We start from the raw sequence: 12,301 nt of genomic DNA, 5'->3' as shown, positions 1-12,301 counted from the left end.
AAACTTGGTTGGGGTTTGTAACTTTTTAATGACCTATAATAGAGATGTAACTCTATTTGTGTCAAAAAAAAAAAAAAAAAAAAAAAAAAAGGGACTTTCCCTGCTTACATTATGTAAAAGCATGTGTGCACCCACTGCCCCCTCCTGCAACGGCTGCTGATGACCACAATGTTGGCGTCCAGTTAGCCACTACTACAACAGAGAGACTTAGAAGTGTATTACGCATACAGTGGCTCCCAGGGCTTGCTGTTTCTTATTTTTGTTTATTAACATGTTCGAAGAATTAGACGACGATGTTGGAGGAATATACCAACGTAAGTGTAGTCCTGCGTCGCACAAGGGTATCTGATTATTGGAAGAAGAAAAAAAAAACAAAAAAATCACTTCATTTGAAGAATGACGAGGAGCAGGCAGACTTTTACCGACTCGTCCCAACGCGTTGCAAGATCCAAGTGAGATACATGATCAGCTCTCTTCTTCCTCCTGAATCATATCAAATCACTTCCAAATTTCCAGCAGAGTAAGGTTTGTGAGAATCTTGACTCATTTCCATGTCAAGAAGCGTGTGTCGCAAAAAGCTCACAGTGCAGGGGAAGTAAAAAAATAAAAAAACAGGAAGAAGTTTGGTTCTCCTTACAATGCACTTCATACCAGGAGTCTTTTCAAAGTTTCTAGTAATACCGTGCTCTGTTTGTGACCAATAGGAACAACTGCAACACAACTGAGCCACAACCACCTTTTCCTGGCCGCCTTCAGAGGACTTTCCGTTAAGTACCTCTTGCCTCCAGGCCAAATACAGCAGGAAAGATTGTGACTTCGACTGAAAAAAATGCGAGAAAATATGTCTCGGAAGAACTAAGACTCGATATTACTGCTAACGTATGTTGTTACTCCCACATAATAAAAAGACACTCGAAATGGAATAAGCTTTGTACAAAGATTATAAGCAGTTCCGCTCACACCTCTCCGTTTGAAAAAAGATTGATGAGGAGCACAGTCGTCTAGTTTACAACGGCACAAAACAATGCTTCTTAGCACCAAGCTTCGAACTTTTACTGATAATTACCGATATGTTAACCATATGGGCAAGTTACTGCCAATCTGAAGATGTCAATGAGCGCTCACAATGCCAATTTCAGCCTTAAATCCAAGGACTCTTCCTTTTTTCTCCCAGTTTGCCAGTGGCAGGGCTCGGTCGGTCCACCAGATGCTAACGAAGAGATTTTGTAGCCGAGGTGTGCATGTGCAGTTGGCCCCTCACCACTGACGAGCTCGTTCCTCACACAAGGGGAGTAGGGTTTCATATTCTGCACCTAGCGTGCACAAAAGTTAGTGTGAATGACATACCTTCTCACAAGAGCCAGAAAGTTCCCCCTTTTTTTTTTCCCTCTTCTTTTTTCATTTTCAAGGTAACTTTAGGAGGTTCTCAACATTCATTTTCATAGTCCTCTGAACAGGAACCCGCCGCTTCTTCGCCTGATACACCCCTCGATATCGACTAAATTGATAACCAGCCTGTAAACTCCCTTCGAAAATACTGTTGCAAAAACCGAAGTAAAGCAGAATTGTATCACTAGAATCAAGGATGTAGCATTTACCTGCAGAAGGTTGTGCATCTGAAGATGAACGTCGTGGCATTCTTTGGCAGATCGTATGTCCATCTGTTTGATCTTAAGATTTCCTTCAGGTACTACTGCGTCTGGGCTACTTGCTTCAACTTCAAGATGGAGGCTTGTAGGATAACTAGAAAGTCCCAGAGTGAGAAAATCCCCCGACTTCTGGTGGTCGGACCCGGCAAAAAGTGGAATTTCAGGGCTGGATAAACATCTCCGCCAATTCGGAATCAGGGAACCAGGAGGAAAGAAAATAGAACAATTATCCTTACTCTTCGATTCACTTTTGCGACAACCTTTGAAAAGGGCTTCATCTGAACAGAAGCTCACATCACGAACAGTAATTCGTTTTGAAGACCGGTTATCGTCGCATGACTCACACACTCTGATCTTTGGAAGGCTAGGTAAGGAATCTTTTGATACAATCCTGCAATATTGGAGAAAATTTTATGATGACCATAGTTTTCAGTCCGTACAATAGGTGCAACAACAACAAGAGGAGACACAAACACCAAGCTGTGTAGGGGCAAGGAGACAAGGCCACCATGCTGAAGTAAATCTTTGCAGCATGGATAACGATATCGTAACTAGGTGGCAGAAACTTTTACGCACCGTACGATGCCGTCGGAATGATGTGTTTCTGCTGCGCTCTGTTGTTGACTTTGAGGTACGCCCCCGCAGCCAAAGTCCTTATCAGATGCATCGATTTCACCATTCAGGTCCATAATATCGGACTGTTGAACTTTACACGTGAGCTCATGGAGAGCCTGCCATGGTCGTTTCCACCCACTTGACTGCCCATACGACAACAAGAACTGATTTAAAAGATTGCAACGAAGAGCACATTATTGAACCAAATCTCACCTTTTATACTAATTTTTCAACATCAAGGGTATAGGTTTGAAACTCACGACTTGTTCAGAATCCTAAAAAAATTGCAACGGCACAATTTGGAAGAGCTTGGCCAGAGAAACCGACCTTATGTGGGGGAGACCATGAGTGTTTGCTTGAAAAGCTTTGGAAAGAAGAGAGCTCCTTAGGCCTGTCGCTATTTGATGTAGCGCCCACCTGATACTCAACCAACAAAGTTTCAACAATCAGTTCTGTGTCAGTTGCCACACCAAAATCCTGCATACTCCAAGAACTCATATGAGAACATCGAGAAGTAACCGACTCTAAAATAACAATAATTCCTAGTTTCCTGTATATTAAATAAGTAAACTATGAATATATCAACAAAACTATGAATTTAATTTATGAAACCTACTTCACGTACAAATTATCGTAATCGAACAGAGGTGAGAAGAAAGATGTTAGCTGCCATTAAACAAAGCAGATGAGGAAGAAGCACATACCACGACGGGTACATTAGTGCGATCTCGTGGAAGGCGACCAACAATTGCGGGGTCTTGAGAGGATTCGTAACATTGTACGTTGGTCAAAGTGAATACTGGTGCCCCCGCAACATCCTTCACAACCACTGGAAAAAGCTTGGCATTCATCACTCCAACTTCCACCACATCGTTGTTGGACACGGGGGACAAAACGTGCGGCACAGACTCCTTCAGTGTGTCCACGTTTGGAGACGACCACTTCTCGCCCCCCATCTCCACATTGGATGCATGGCTGTCAACTGGGCTGGCTCGGTTCACCAGTTCACTGGAAAAGAAGGAGGGCTTCCTGATGGAGTTTGGAGAGGAAGCAACCCAAGCCAGGGCACAAGGTGCTCGCCTAGCAGGTGATCCCTCAGTGCTAGGATCATTAGCACTGGAATGGGGTGCATGCACTTTATTGCCCAGAATCTCAGTGTGCGTATTATTGCATACGAAAGACGTGTCGCAGTCATCTTTGCGACGAGGCAGCATGCTGGAAATAGAGGGGCCTCGCTCGTGGTGAGGAAGTGAAGCTGATCTAGAGTGCCCAGTGGAAGCTAGCGACATTAGAGTCCGAAATATGTCCTCATCCCTGGTACCAGTTCCAACGTGCCGATGACCTTCCCTGGAAAGATACTCCACGAGCTTGTCGGGGGGTCCAAAGCGACCGTTCCCGAAAGGCAGGCCACTGCCACGGTTGGTGTTGTGATTATGGTAGATGGCACCTTTAAGGTGTCGGAAGAACATGCCACCATTTTGATTCTGATCTGTGAACCCGAGGGACGGCAAGCTTCGTAGCGATGCTAGACAAGCAGCTTCTTGCTTACTCTGTTCCTGCAACCTCAACTTCTCCAGCTGTGCCACTCCCAGACCCCGCTGTGGCAGCTTCTTCTGCCCACACTTGCCCTTCCTTGCCCTACTGCGGCCTTCGGCCGATGTTTTTTGATGTCCTTCCTGTTCACCCTGACCGAGAGCCTTCTCATTGTGCAGCCTAGCGCGCTCTACGTTCCCAATGACCACCTTCTCCGTACCAGCCAGCTCGGAGGTCCGCATCAGAAGTGTTGCCATCAAAGCTCCCACCTCTTATCTCTCTCTCTCATACACATATGCATACTTTTCTAAAAGATTCTTGCTACAGTACTCAACTCCTCCCCACGCAACTTTGACAATATCTCCTCCTCCTTCTACCCCTTAACCGACTCCGAAACCCCTTTCAAGCTTGGCTATCCAGGGTGTAACAAACTCCAGAGCAGAAATTCCGGCCCGAGCAGCATGCAGCGATGCAACCAGCACGGTATCATGTCATAAGTGTAAGCACGCCCTAGCACATCATCCGTGGCTTCAATAACACATATCTAGCCAAGATCAGTGTTCACCACAATCCTCCACCACAACCAGACATCATACTCAACGGCACCTTCTCACAGTCCCCGCAGCTGCTATATACCAACCAACAGCATCCGACCTACTATGTCAATGTCCAACCGCTGTAACCACCGCATTCCTCGATCCTCAAATACTTGTTGGAAACTGTTGCCACACACAGGCGTGGGTACTCTCACACAGAGGAGGGACAGTCTCAAGATCAAGTACAAACGAGAGATTGAATAAGGAATGGCAAAGCGCGCTAAATTGTAACAACTACGACAACTTGACGATGATATTTCAACTGATTTTTCTCCCCCCCTGATAGATAACGAACGACGGTGGTCAAAGGAAGAAATATATTCAGCCAAAAGGCGAAAATAAATCCGTTTTCACCTCCTCCTCGCCGCTTCACGGTGTTTCCCAACTGTAGCGTCCGTCAAAGTTCATTTCTCTCCAGAATGAGCTTGAAGTCTAGGTTACTCGAGAACTGGACGCGCTATGTTTGATTGAAAAGAGAATTTTAAACCATGCCGAGCGGTACATGCAGATGTGCTATCTTGACGAAGTCTCTATGCTCGTTCTTGGACCTTCAAAGAAACGCCGGAGCCATGCCCACGTTAACGACCCCCTCAGGCACGTCACACAACCATACAAGTACGTAAGTGATCAGCACGGACACCATCACACGTCAACTTTCGACGTATCCAATCCCTCCAACAAATCTCACTCCGCTTCCACAACGCACCGTCCACACTTCCGCATTTCCACTCCACCACATATCACAACGACAGACAAGAGAAGAGCTATAATATTAACAAAACAAAACATACAAACACAAAACAAAACAAAACAAAACAAAAACGCTCACACTCTCTCTCTCTCTCACACACACACACACCCTGACTGATCTGAGCTTGTAGACGCACTTTCGCTGCCCCTGACCAAATTGAAAACAAAAATAAAAATAAAAAGGGAAGCACGTACATGCACACCACAAACCAAAACACAGATGCAGAGCACCAAGACACACACACACTGTAGTTAATTGCGGGAAACATTGGCAGTGAGGAGGCGACGAGGAGGAGCAAGAGGACGAGCGGAAGAGGAAGAGGACAGGAGGAGGAGGGCCAGGAGGAGACGCAACAGCTCAAGCGCAGCAGCCATGGCGATGGCGGGACGCACTGCCTGCCAAGTGAGAACGAGAAAGAAAGAATCGAGAGAGGAGAGGAATACTGCGAAGCAGTTTGAGAGAGAGAGAAAGAAAGAGGGTGAACAGCAGCACCTCACAGTGACGACGACGACGACGACTGAGACGAAGACAACGTCGACGACGACGACGAGGACGTGGAGGACGTGGAAAGACGACGAGTGTGAAGGGGGAACTATTTCTAGTGGGGTAGTACTCTACTGCATTGATGGAGACTGGCCCCTGAGTTTTATGACTTCATTGCGCCCCCCTTCTAATTTGGCTGATGTCACATTGTCTGATAGCCCCCCCTATATAACCGCATTTTCACTTTTTAATAGTAATAATAATAATAATGAATCATTATAACACTAAGAAAAACAAAAACAAAATCAAAAACACAAAAGAGTAAAAAAACAAAAACCAAATCTAAGTGGGTAGATATTAATGAATTGTAGCTAAAGGTTAATGCTATAACCTTTTTTAATTGTTGAACAGAATTCGACTATCCATTGAACATATATATATATATATATATATGTGTGTGTGTATGTATGTGTGAATATATTTGTTAAATTATGATAGAATTTGTTTGACTACCAAAAAAAAACATTTTTTATAAAATGATTAGATTGTTGCATTATATTTTGTGAGAGGCATGTTTCCAATTTAAGGTAAAAAGCATCTTAATGTCATTGAAATTATTATCATTGTTATTATATTGATAAAATAAATATAGCTATATTTTTTTGACAATCTTTGGTTTTACCATGCTCAAAAAAAATACACTTAATACATAAATATATGTACATATTACAACCTCCAAATTTAATTCGTATCACATGAACCATTTTATTATACTTTTAGGTTAATCTAATAATATATATATATATATATATATATATATATGAGAATATTAAATAGATCTAGGTTTTTACTAAATTGACCTACACATCATAAAGAATATGCTAATCATGAGGAGTATGGTTGTTTTTCATTAGTTTTGGATCTAGTAGTAGAGAAATTAAATTTGGTGTAATTCTTTTTTCATGATGGTTAGAATGGGTGGGTCAAATTAGTAAAAGCTCAAGTCTAATGACCATTCTGATATATATATTTATATATATACATTGATATTATATTATGTAATATCCATAACCTTATATGTTTATTTAAGAAAGCATGAAAATCCTTGGATAATAACCATTTAAAAACTAAAATAGCAAGTCTCTATATAATTATTGAAACTTTAGTTATTAATTGAAATAACTAAAACATCCAAGAATAAATAGATCATGTGATACTAATTTTCTTAATAGCTTTTATTTTTGAATATAAGAATTTAAATTTATAGATACATTGTAAACATTTATTTGAAAAAATATATGTTCTTAAAAGTTGAGTCTAAACTTCATGCAATTTTGGCTATTAACAAGATAATTCTCTAGACTATGTAGAATTAACAAAGCTTATTTTAAAAAATAAAAATAAAAACTGAATATTAATCAAATGATATCAAAATAAACAAAAGTTCAAAACATATAAAAATCATGTTTCAAGTTTGCAGTAAATCTTATAGTCCATTTAAATAAAAATCAATTAAATGTTTTAACACATTTATAATTTAAAATCTCTACTTAAAACAATAGTAAAAGTAACATCTTTTGTTTTATATTTTGATATATTAAAAGCTAGTTTTTTATAACTAAAACTTATTAAAAAAATATATTTTTCTTTCAAATATATGAATTGTAAATACAATCTTAAGTACCATTTGGTAAAATATTTGTAGAATTAAGAAGAGTAAGTCTAATAGAGACAAAATAAAGAACATTAATTTGATATACCAGCTTTAGATATAGACTATTATTGTACACATTGAATGTTTTTTCACATAAATATGTTTCAAACTAGCCTACCACCAATAACTATAAAAAGTTGGAGAGGTTTATCTTATGAGACTACATGATGGCTTTGGTGGACTATTACAATATTATGGTGATATATCTTTATATATATATATATATATATATACGATGTTTTCTTCTAAATAAGGTATTTTTTTAGTAAAAATTGATAAACTTGAGTCATTTCTTAATGCTTAAAAAATAAATGTATACACAAATTTAATACTAAAATCTTATAGCTTAGTATAGTTACTTACCAAATAATAAAAATGAAAAAAAAATTATTAACTCTTTTTTTGTGTATAAAAATACAACAATCTTTGTATGTATATATATATTTCTTTTGTTAATTAGTATCATCTATTGCAAAAAAAAATTAATAATCTGAGGTTATTAATCATTAGAAGTGGTATGTTGAAGGCATGATAGAAATCATTCTTGCTAGGGATGTACAACCTAGATTGCTTGTTTCCACTTTACTAGTCATATGGTCCTACTTGCCACATAGCCTTGCCTTGCCCAATCACATATAACTATGTGGCCGTTCCAACCACACAACCTTTGTTAATTGCCTTTGTTAATTAATAAAAGTCAATAAGAATTAGCTTTTAATTTAACTTTAGAGAATGTCAATTTCTCATCAATGAAAAAATTGGTTCTTAAAATATTCATTAATTATTGGTAAGACAATTATATATATTTATATATATATATATATATATATATAAAAATCAGTCATTTACCATAACAAGTTATATATATATATATATATATATATATATAAATGAGGAGTCTCTAGGATGCTAAATAAACAAGTAATTCATTTTAACAATGCATGGTATTTGTAATATGTAATGAAAATGAAAAAAATGCTTAACAACAGTTCCTTGAAAAAGTAAAAAAAAAAAATTACGCATCTTTTTTGGTTGTTTGGAAATTATGTATCATATGATAAAATTCATAAAACAATACTTCTTATATAAATATAATTACATTATATATTCTATATCAAAAACTGAAATTTTTGGTAGTAAAACTACATTTTTATATACATTTATATTGTTTTAATTATATATATATATATATATATATACATATATATGTACACACATACACACGGTTTTGATTTCACATAGCTGATTGTGTTATTAATCATCTGAAAACATGTGAAAGAACGTAACCAGTGATGGGAACGGCCGAGTCTGGAAGAGAGGGGAGCGAGAGAGTCTTGTCCCCTCCCACGCCGGCGTCTTGTGGTCAGAGCCCACGTGGAAGCTCAATCGCTTTGGCGATGACGACGACGACGACGACGACGACGACGACGAAGATCATGGCAATGAAGAAAAACAAAAACAGGAATAAAAAGAACAGGGGCCGCGATGAATTGGGGTGGAGAGACTCCGACGCACAGCGATCGCGAGGCGCATGGAGCAGCGGGACAACGCATGGGACGAGGACGACGACGCCCGCAATCTCTCTCTCAGTAACGCGAGACGCACGCACGCACGCACGCTGGCATGGCCCCCATTCCCCTAAACCGTGGGGCTGCGGGTTTACCAGGTTTTTGTTAATTAATATCATCCATTGCAAACAATATGTGATCTTCACAGCAAGCCACGATCTCCGCCGCTGGTCGTTGCTCTGCGCAACTCGCTCACAGACGCGGCTGCGTCACAACAACCATCCCATCAACCTCGTTTGGGACAGCCATCACACACGGCCATACCATCACTGTTTCTCCACACCAGAGAGCGAGAGAGACAGGAGGATCCTTATTGAGAAGCTACAATTACCCTCTCTTCACATACACACCCACATACATTCTCTCTCTCACACATACATTCACATACATTCTCTCTCTCTCTCTCTCTCTCTCTCTGTCTCACGAAGCCCCACCGAATTTACTGCACACGTCCGGTTGGTGGCTTTGTCCGCCGCGGCAGGTAGACCTAGTGGGGGCACGACCCTCAACGCGAGGCGCAGAACCGCGGATCTAGGCACCTGGAAAGACTTCTCATCGCGGCGCGGAGATTTCACTGCAGAGCCCGCGACCTGGGGGTGTAATATTGACGAGGAAAATAAGGGGGGGGGTATATAATAACCGGCATGGATCTCGATGCGCGGAAGTGGTGTGATTAGTGCTCGCGGCCGCAACTTTTGGATGAATGGGAGTCCGGGAAAAAGGCGGATGTCTGCATGTATGCAGAGCAGAGCGCTCAGAAGAGGAGGAGTCGAAAGAGTTGAATTATCAGCGTGTGCGCTGATGCTGATGCTGCTGGTTTCCTGCTACTACTGCCGTGCCTTGCATTGCATTGCCTTGCCTGGTTGCAGTAGCAGTAGCAGCAGGCGAGTTTGGTGATCTCGAGACCTGAAGAGTCAAAAGAGCGATTGTGACGCGACCCGTAATCATTGTCCTGGTGATTTGAACCCCCCTCCCCTCCGTTCCCGTCTGGTGGACCAACGCTGATCGCAGTGAAGACCCAGAACGCCTGGTTAGCCCTGTTCGATCGATCCATCCTTGTCACTCTCTCACTCACTCACTCACTGCTCTCTCACTCTCACTCACTCTCAAAAGCAAAAGCAAAGGACGACCACACATGATCAGATAGTGAATGTCAGAGAGAGAGAGAGAGAGAGAGAGAGAAAGAAAGAATGAATGCATGCATGAATGAATCCTTTCTCCCTCCCTCTCTTTCCTTCTCTCATTTGCATTTTTCTATCTATCTAACTGTCTATCTCTTCTTCTTCATCTTCTTCTGCATTGCGGTGAAGCGGACGCTGGACTGCATGAAGAAGAAGAAGAAGAAGAAGAAGAAACTGGTTGTGCATCAAGGCGTGGCCTTGGAAGGCTTCGCTTTTTGTGGGTAGGTCGTCCTTCTCCACCCAGACGATGCAGGGTTGCATTCTCATGTCGGCGCAGTTGAGCAGTGATTGAAGCATCGAATAACTGGGTTATGTCATTATAACAATAATAATCAATAAGAAGAATAATAAGTTCGAATGGTAGATAAACTGGGGAGTTGCATGAGTGTTTTGGGGAGGTTCTCATGTATTTGTGATTTGATGCACTTTTTTGTGATATGGAGTTTGCCTGCATGGGAAATGGAAAACTTTTGTGTGAAGGGGGAAAAAGAAGCAAATCATTTGAAGATGTGTGTGCAATGCTGATGGTGCCTCTAATTGTGAGAAATTTGAACGTGCAAGCTTCACTTTCACATTGAAAACACTTTTTTGTGGGCCATTGATTGTCTATACGAAGTGAAGTTATGAAGAAAGCAATGACTGACGGTTGATGCGGCTATAGGAATAAAGCATGGCAGGGAGTTGGGAGGGACTTGTTTTACAATCCATGCATTGTATTTAGTGTTATTATTTGTGTGCTCAACAACACAAGTTTCATACATCTACCTATATATACATAGAAGCATTAAGGCTTTATTTTGTTTTGAAAGCACATTTTTAATATACAACAATGTACAATATAATAATAAAACAAAATGCAAACATGTCTAAGCAGCGTACAAAATATATTTATACATATATGTGTGTGTGTGTGTGTGTTATTAGTATAACACATGCTAATCCAAAACAAAAATTGAAATATGAAAATACAAATATCTGTAATGATACTTATTACTGTAAAAAGTATAAAGCAAAAATATACAAATCCTGTGGTTTTGTTTTGAATGACTTAATATAAATAATAGTTGATATTGATTATTGTATTGAATTTGATTGGATTAAATAAATTGTGAGTAATTGACTTGTTCAATGGTCTATTGATTGGAGTAATTTTGAATTCGATTGTCTCAAAATTATTTTTTGATGGATAGTAATACTATATTCACAGTTTTTGTATGGTTCTTATTGAAAAAATATTAAGACTTCGAATTTGATTCTTTGATACATTTTGGTAGTAACATCTAATCTTCTGTATTTTATATAACTAAGTTTTCATGACAAAGTAAGATGATATTCTGTCCAAAAAAAACTGATTTTAATTAGAATGTTTGATAATTTTAGGAATATACTCTACATTCAATGTATTGAGTATTATATAAAAAATAGAAAACCATTAAATTAATAGGATTTAAGTATTTTGATGTAATTTACTACTTAATTGTCTTCAATTTTTAAAATACTTATATATTTTGAAGAGCAATTTTTTTGATTGCATTATAATAACATCACTATTTGTTTGTGTAAGAGTTATAATCATTTTAATTTTTTTTATTATATGTAATTATATTTTTATAAATTTGTAAATCATATGTTTTCTCAAAGCTCTAATCTACCAGGGATGATGAATTAGAAAATTATTCATTAAATGTCTATTATATTTAATATGTATTTAAAACAAAGTAACATTAAAAACAATAAATGATACACTAACAAATTAGTATACTCTATGTTTTAAATTTTATTTTAAAAAGATGTACAAATGAAAATGAAAATAAAATAATAATCATCATCACTGTCAAAAGTACATAACAAGAACTTGTCAAAGATAAACGAACACACAGAACCAGTTTTATCAGATTGATGAGTTCTTAAGAACATTGTTTCTACAGTGAACAAAAACAAAGCCGTAAGCGACGGATGTCGTTAAAAACAATTCATCCATACTTCGGCTATCATCCACGAAGCAACGATCTCCTTCCTCCCATCGGCTCCTTGCACACCGCGGTCTTCATTCTTCCCTGCCTCGTCCCTCCCTCCCTCGTTTAGGGTTTGTTGTGTCGCCACTGGCGCAGGCCATGGCGGAACCGACGCCGCGTTTGCTCACCTCCGAGCATGCCATGCCTCCCCTCACCACGCGGGCATGCTTGTCGCTGTTGCCGGTGCGGCGGAGAT

The 12,301-nt window shown here is 39.4% G+C and overlaps 2 protein-coding genes across 3 annotated transcripts; one reads left to right on the top strand and one right to left on the bottom strand.

Moving 5' to 3' along the window:
• Positions 1-585: 585 nt before the first annotated feature.
• On the bottom strand, positions 586-5,584 carry LOC112281304 (uncharacterized). Of its 2 annotated transcripts, none has more exons than XM_024517663.3 (5): positions 2,969-5,584; positions 2,592-2,681; positions 2,226-2,407; positions 1,599-2,040; positions 586-1,313 (listed from the first exon to the last, which is right to left on the bottom strand). In XM_024517663.3, exons 1-5 carry the CDS (start codon positions 4,052-4,054, stop codon positions 1,122-1,124), a joined length of 1,992 nt encoding a protein of 663 aa, XP_024373431.1. In that variant the 5' UTR covers positions 4,055-5,584; the 3' UTR covers positions 586-1,121. The 2 variants fall into 2 exon arrangements, with proteins under 2 accessions (XP_024373431.1, XP_073389563.1); XM_073533462.2 differs by having other exon boundaries at positions 586-1,307; positions 2,969-5,550.
• Positions 5,585-8,541: 2,957 nt separating this feature from the next.
• LOC149989446 (uncharacterized) lies at positions 8,542-10,953 on the top strand. Its single transcript, XM_090250159.1, has 2 exons — positions 8,542-9,939; positions 10,220-10,953. The coding sequence occupies exon 1, from the start codon at positions 8,634-8,636 to the stop codon at positions 9,543-9,545; it is 912 nt and encodes a 303-aa protein (XP_090106285.1). The 5' UTR covers positions 8,542-8,633; the 3' UTR covers positions 9,546-9,939; positions 10,220-10,953.
• The last annotated feature ends 1,348 nt before the right edge of the window (positions 10,954-12,301 follow it).

The sequence above is a fragment of the Physcomitrium patens genome, chromosome 4, assembly GCF_059467195.1.
Source record: "Physcomitrium patens ecotype Gransden chromosome 4, ASM5946719v1, whole genome shotgun sequence".
Classification (NCBI taxonomy): domain Eukaryota; kingdom Viridiplantae; phylum Streptophyta; class Bryopsida; order Funariales; family Funariaceae; genus Physcomitrium; species Physcomitrium patens.
This window is presented reverse-complemented; position numbering and strand designations above follow the sequence as displayed.

Coding starts and splice junctions, on each gene's coding strand:
- LOC112281304 (XM_024517663.3), bottom strand. CDS start 4,054: ATGGCAACACTTCTGATGCGGACCTCCGAGCTGGCTGGTACGGAGAAG. Junction 2,682..2,968: donor GCACTAATGTACCCGTCGTG/GTATGTGCTTCT, acceptor GTTGAGTATCAG/GTGGGCGCTACATCAAATAG. Junction 2,041..2,225: donor CATTCCGACGGCATCGTACG/GTGCGTAAAAGT, acceptor CCAATATTGCAG/GATTGTATCAAAAGATTCCT.
- LOC149989446 (XM_090250159.1), top strand. CDS start 8,634: ATGGGAACGGCCGAGTCTGGAAGAGAGGGGAGCGAGAGAGTCTTGTCC.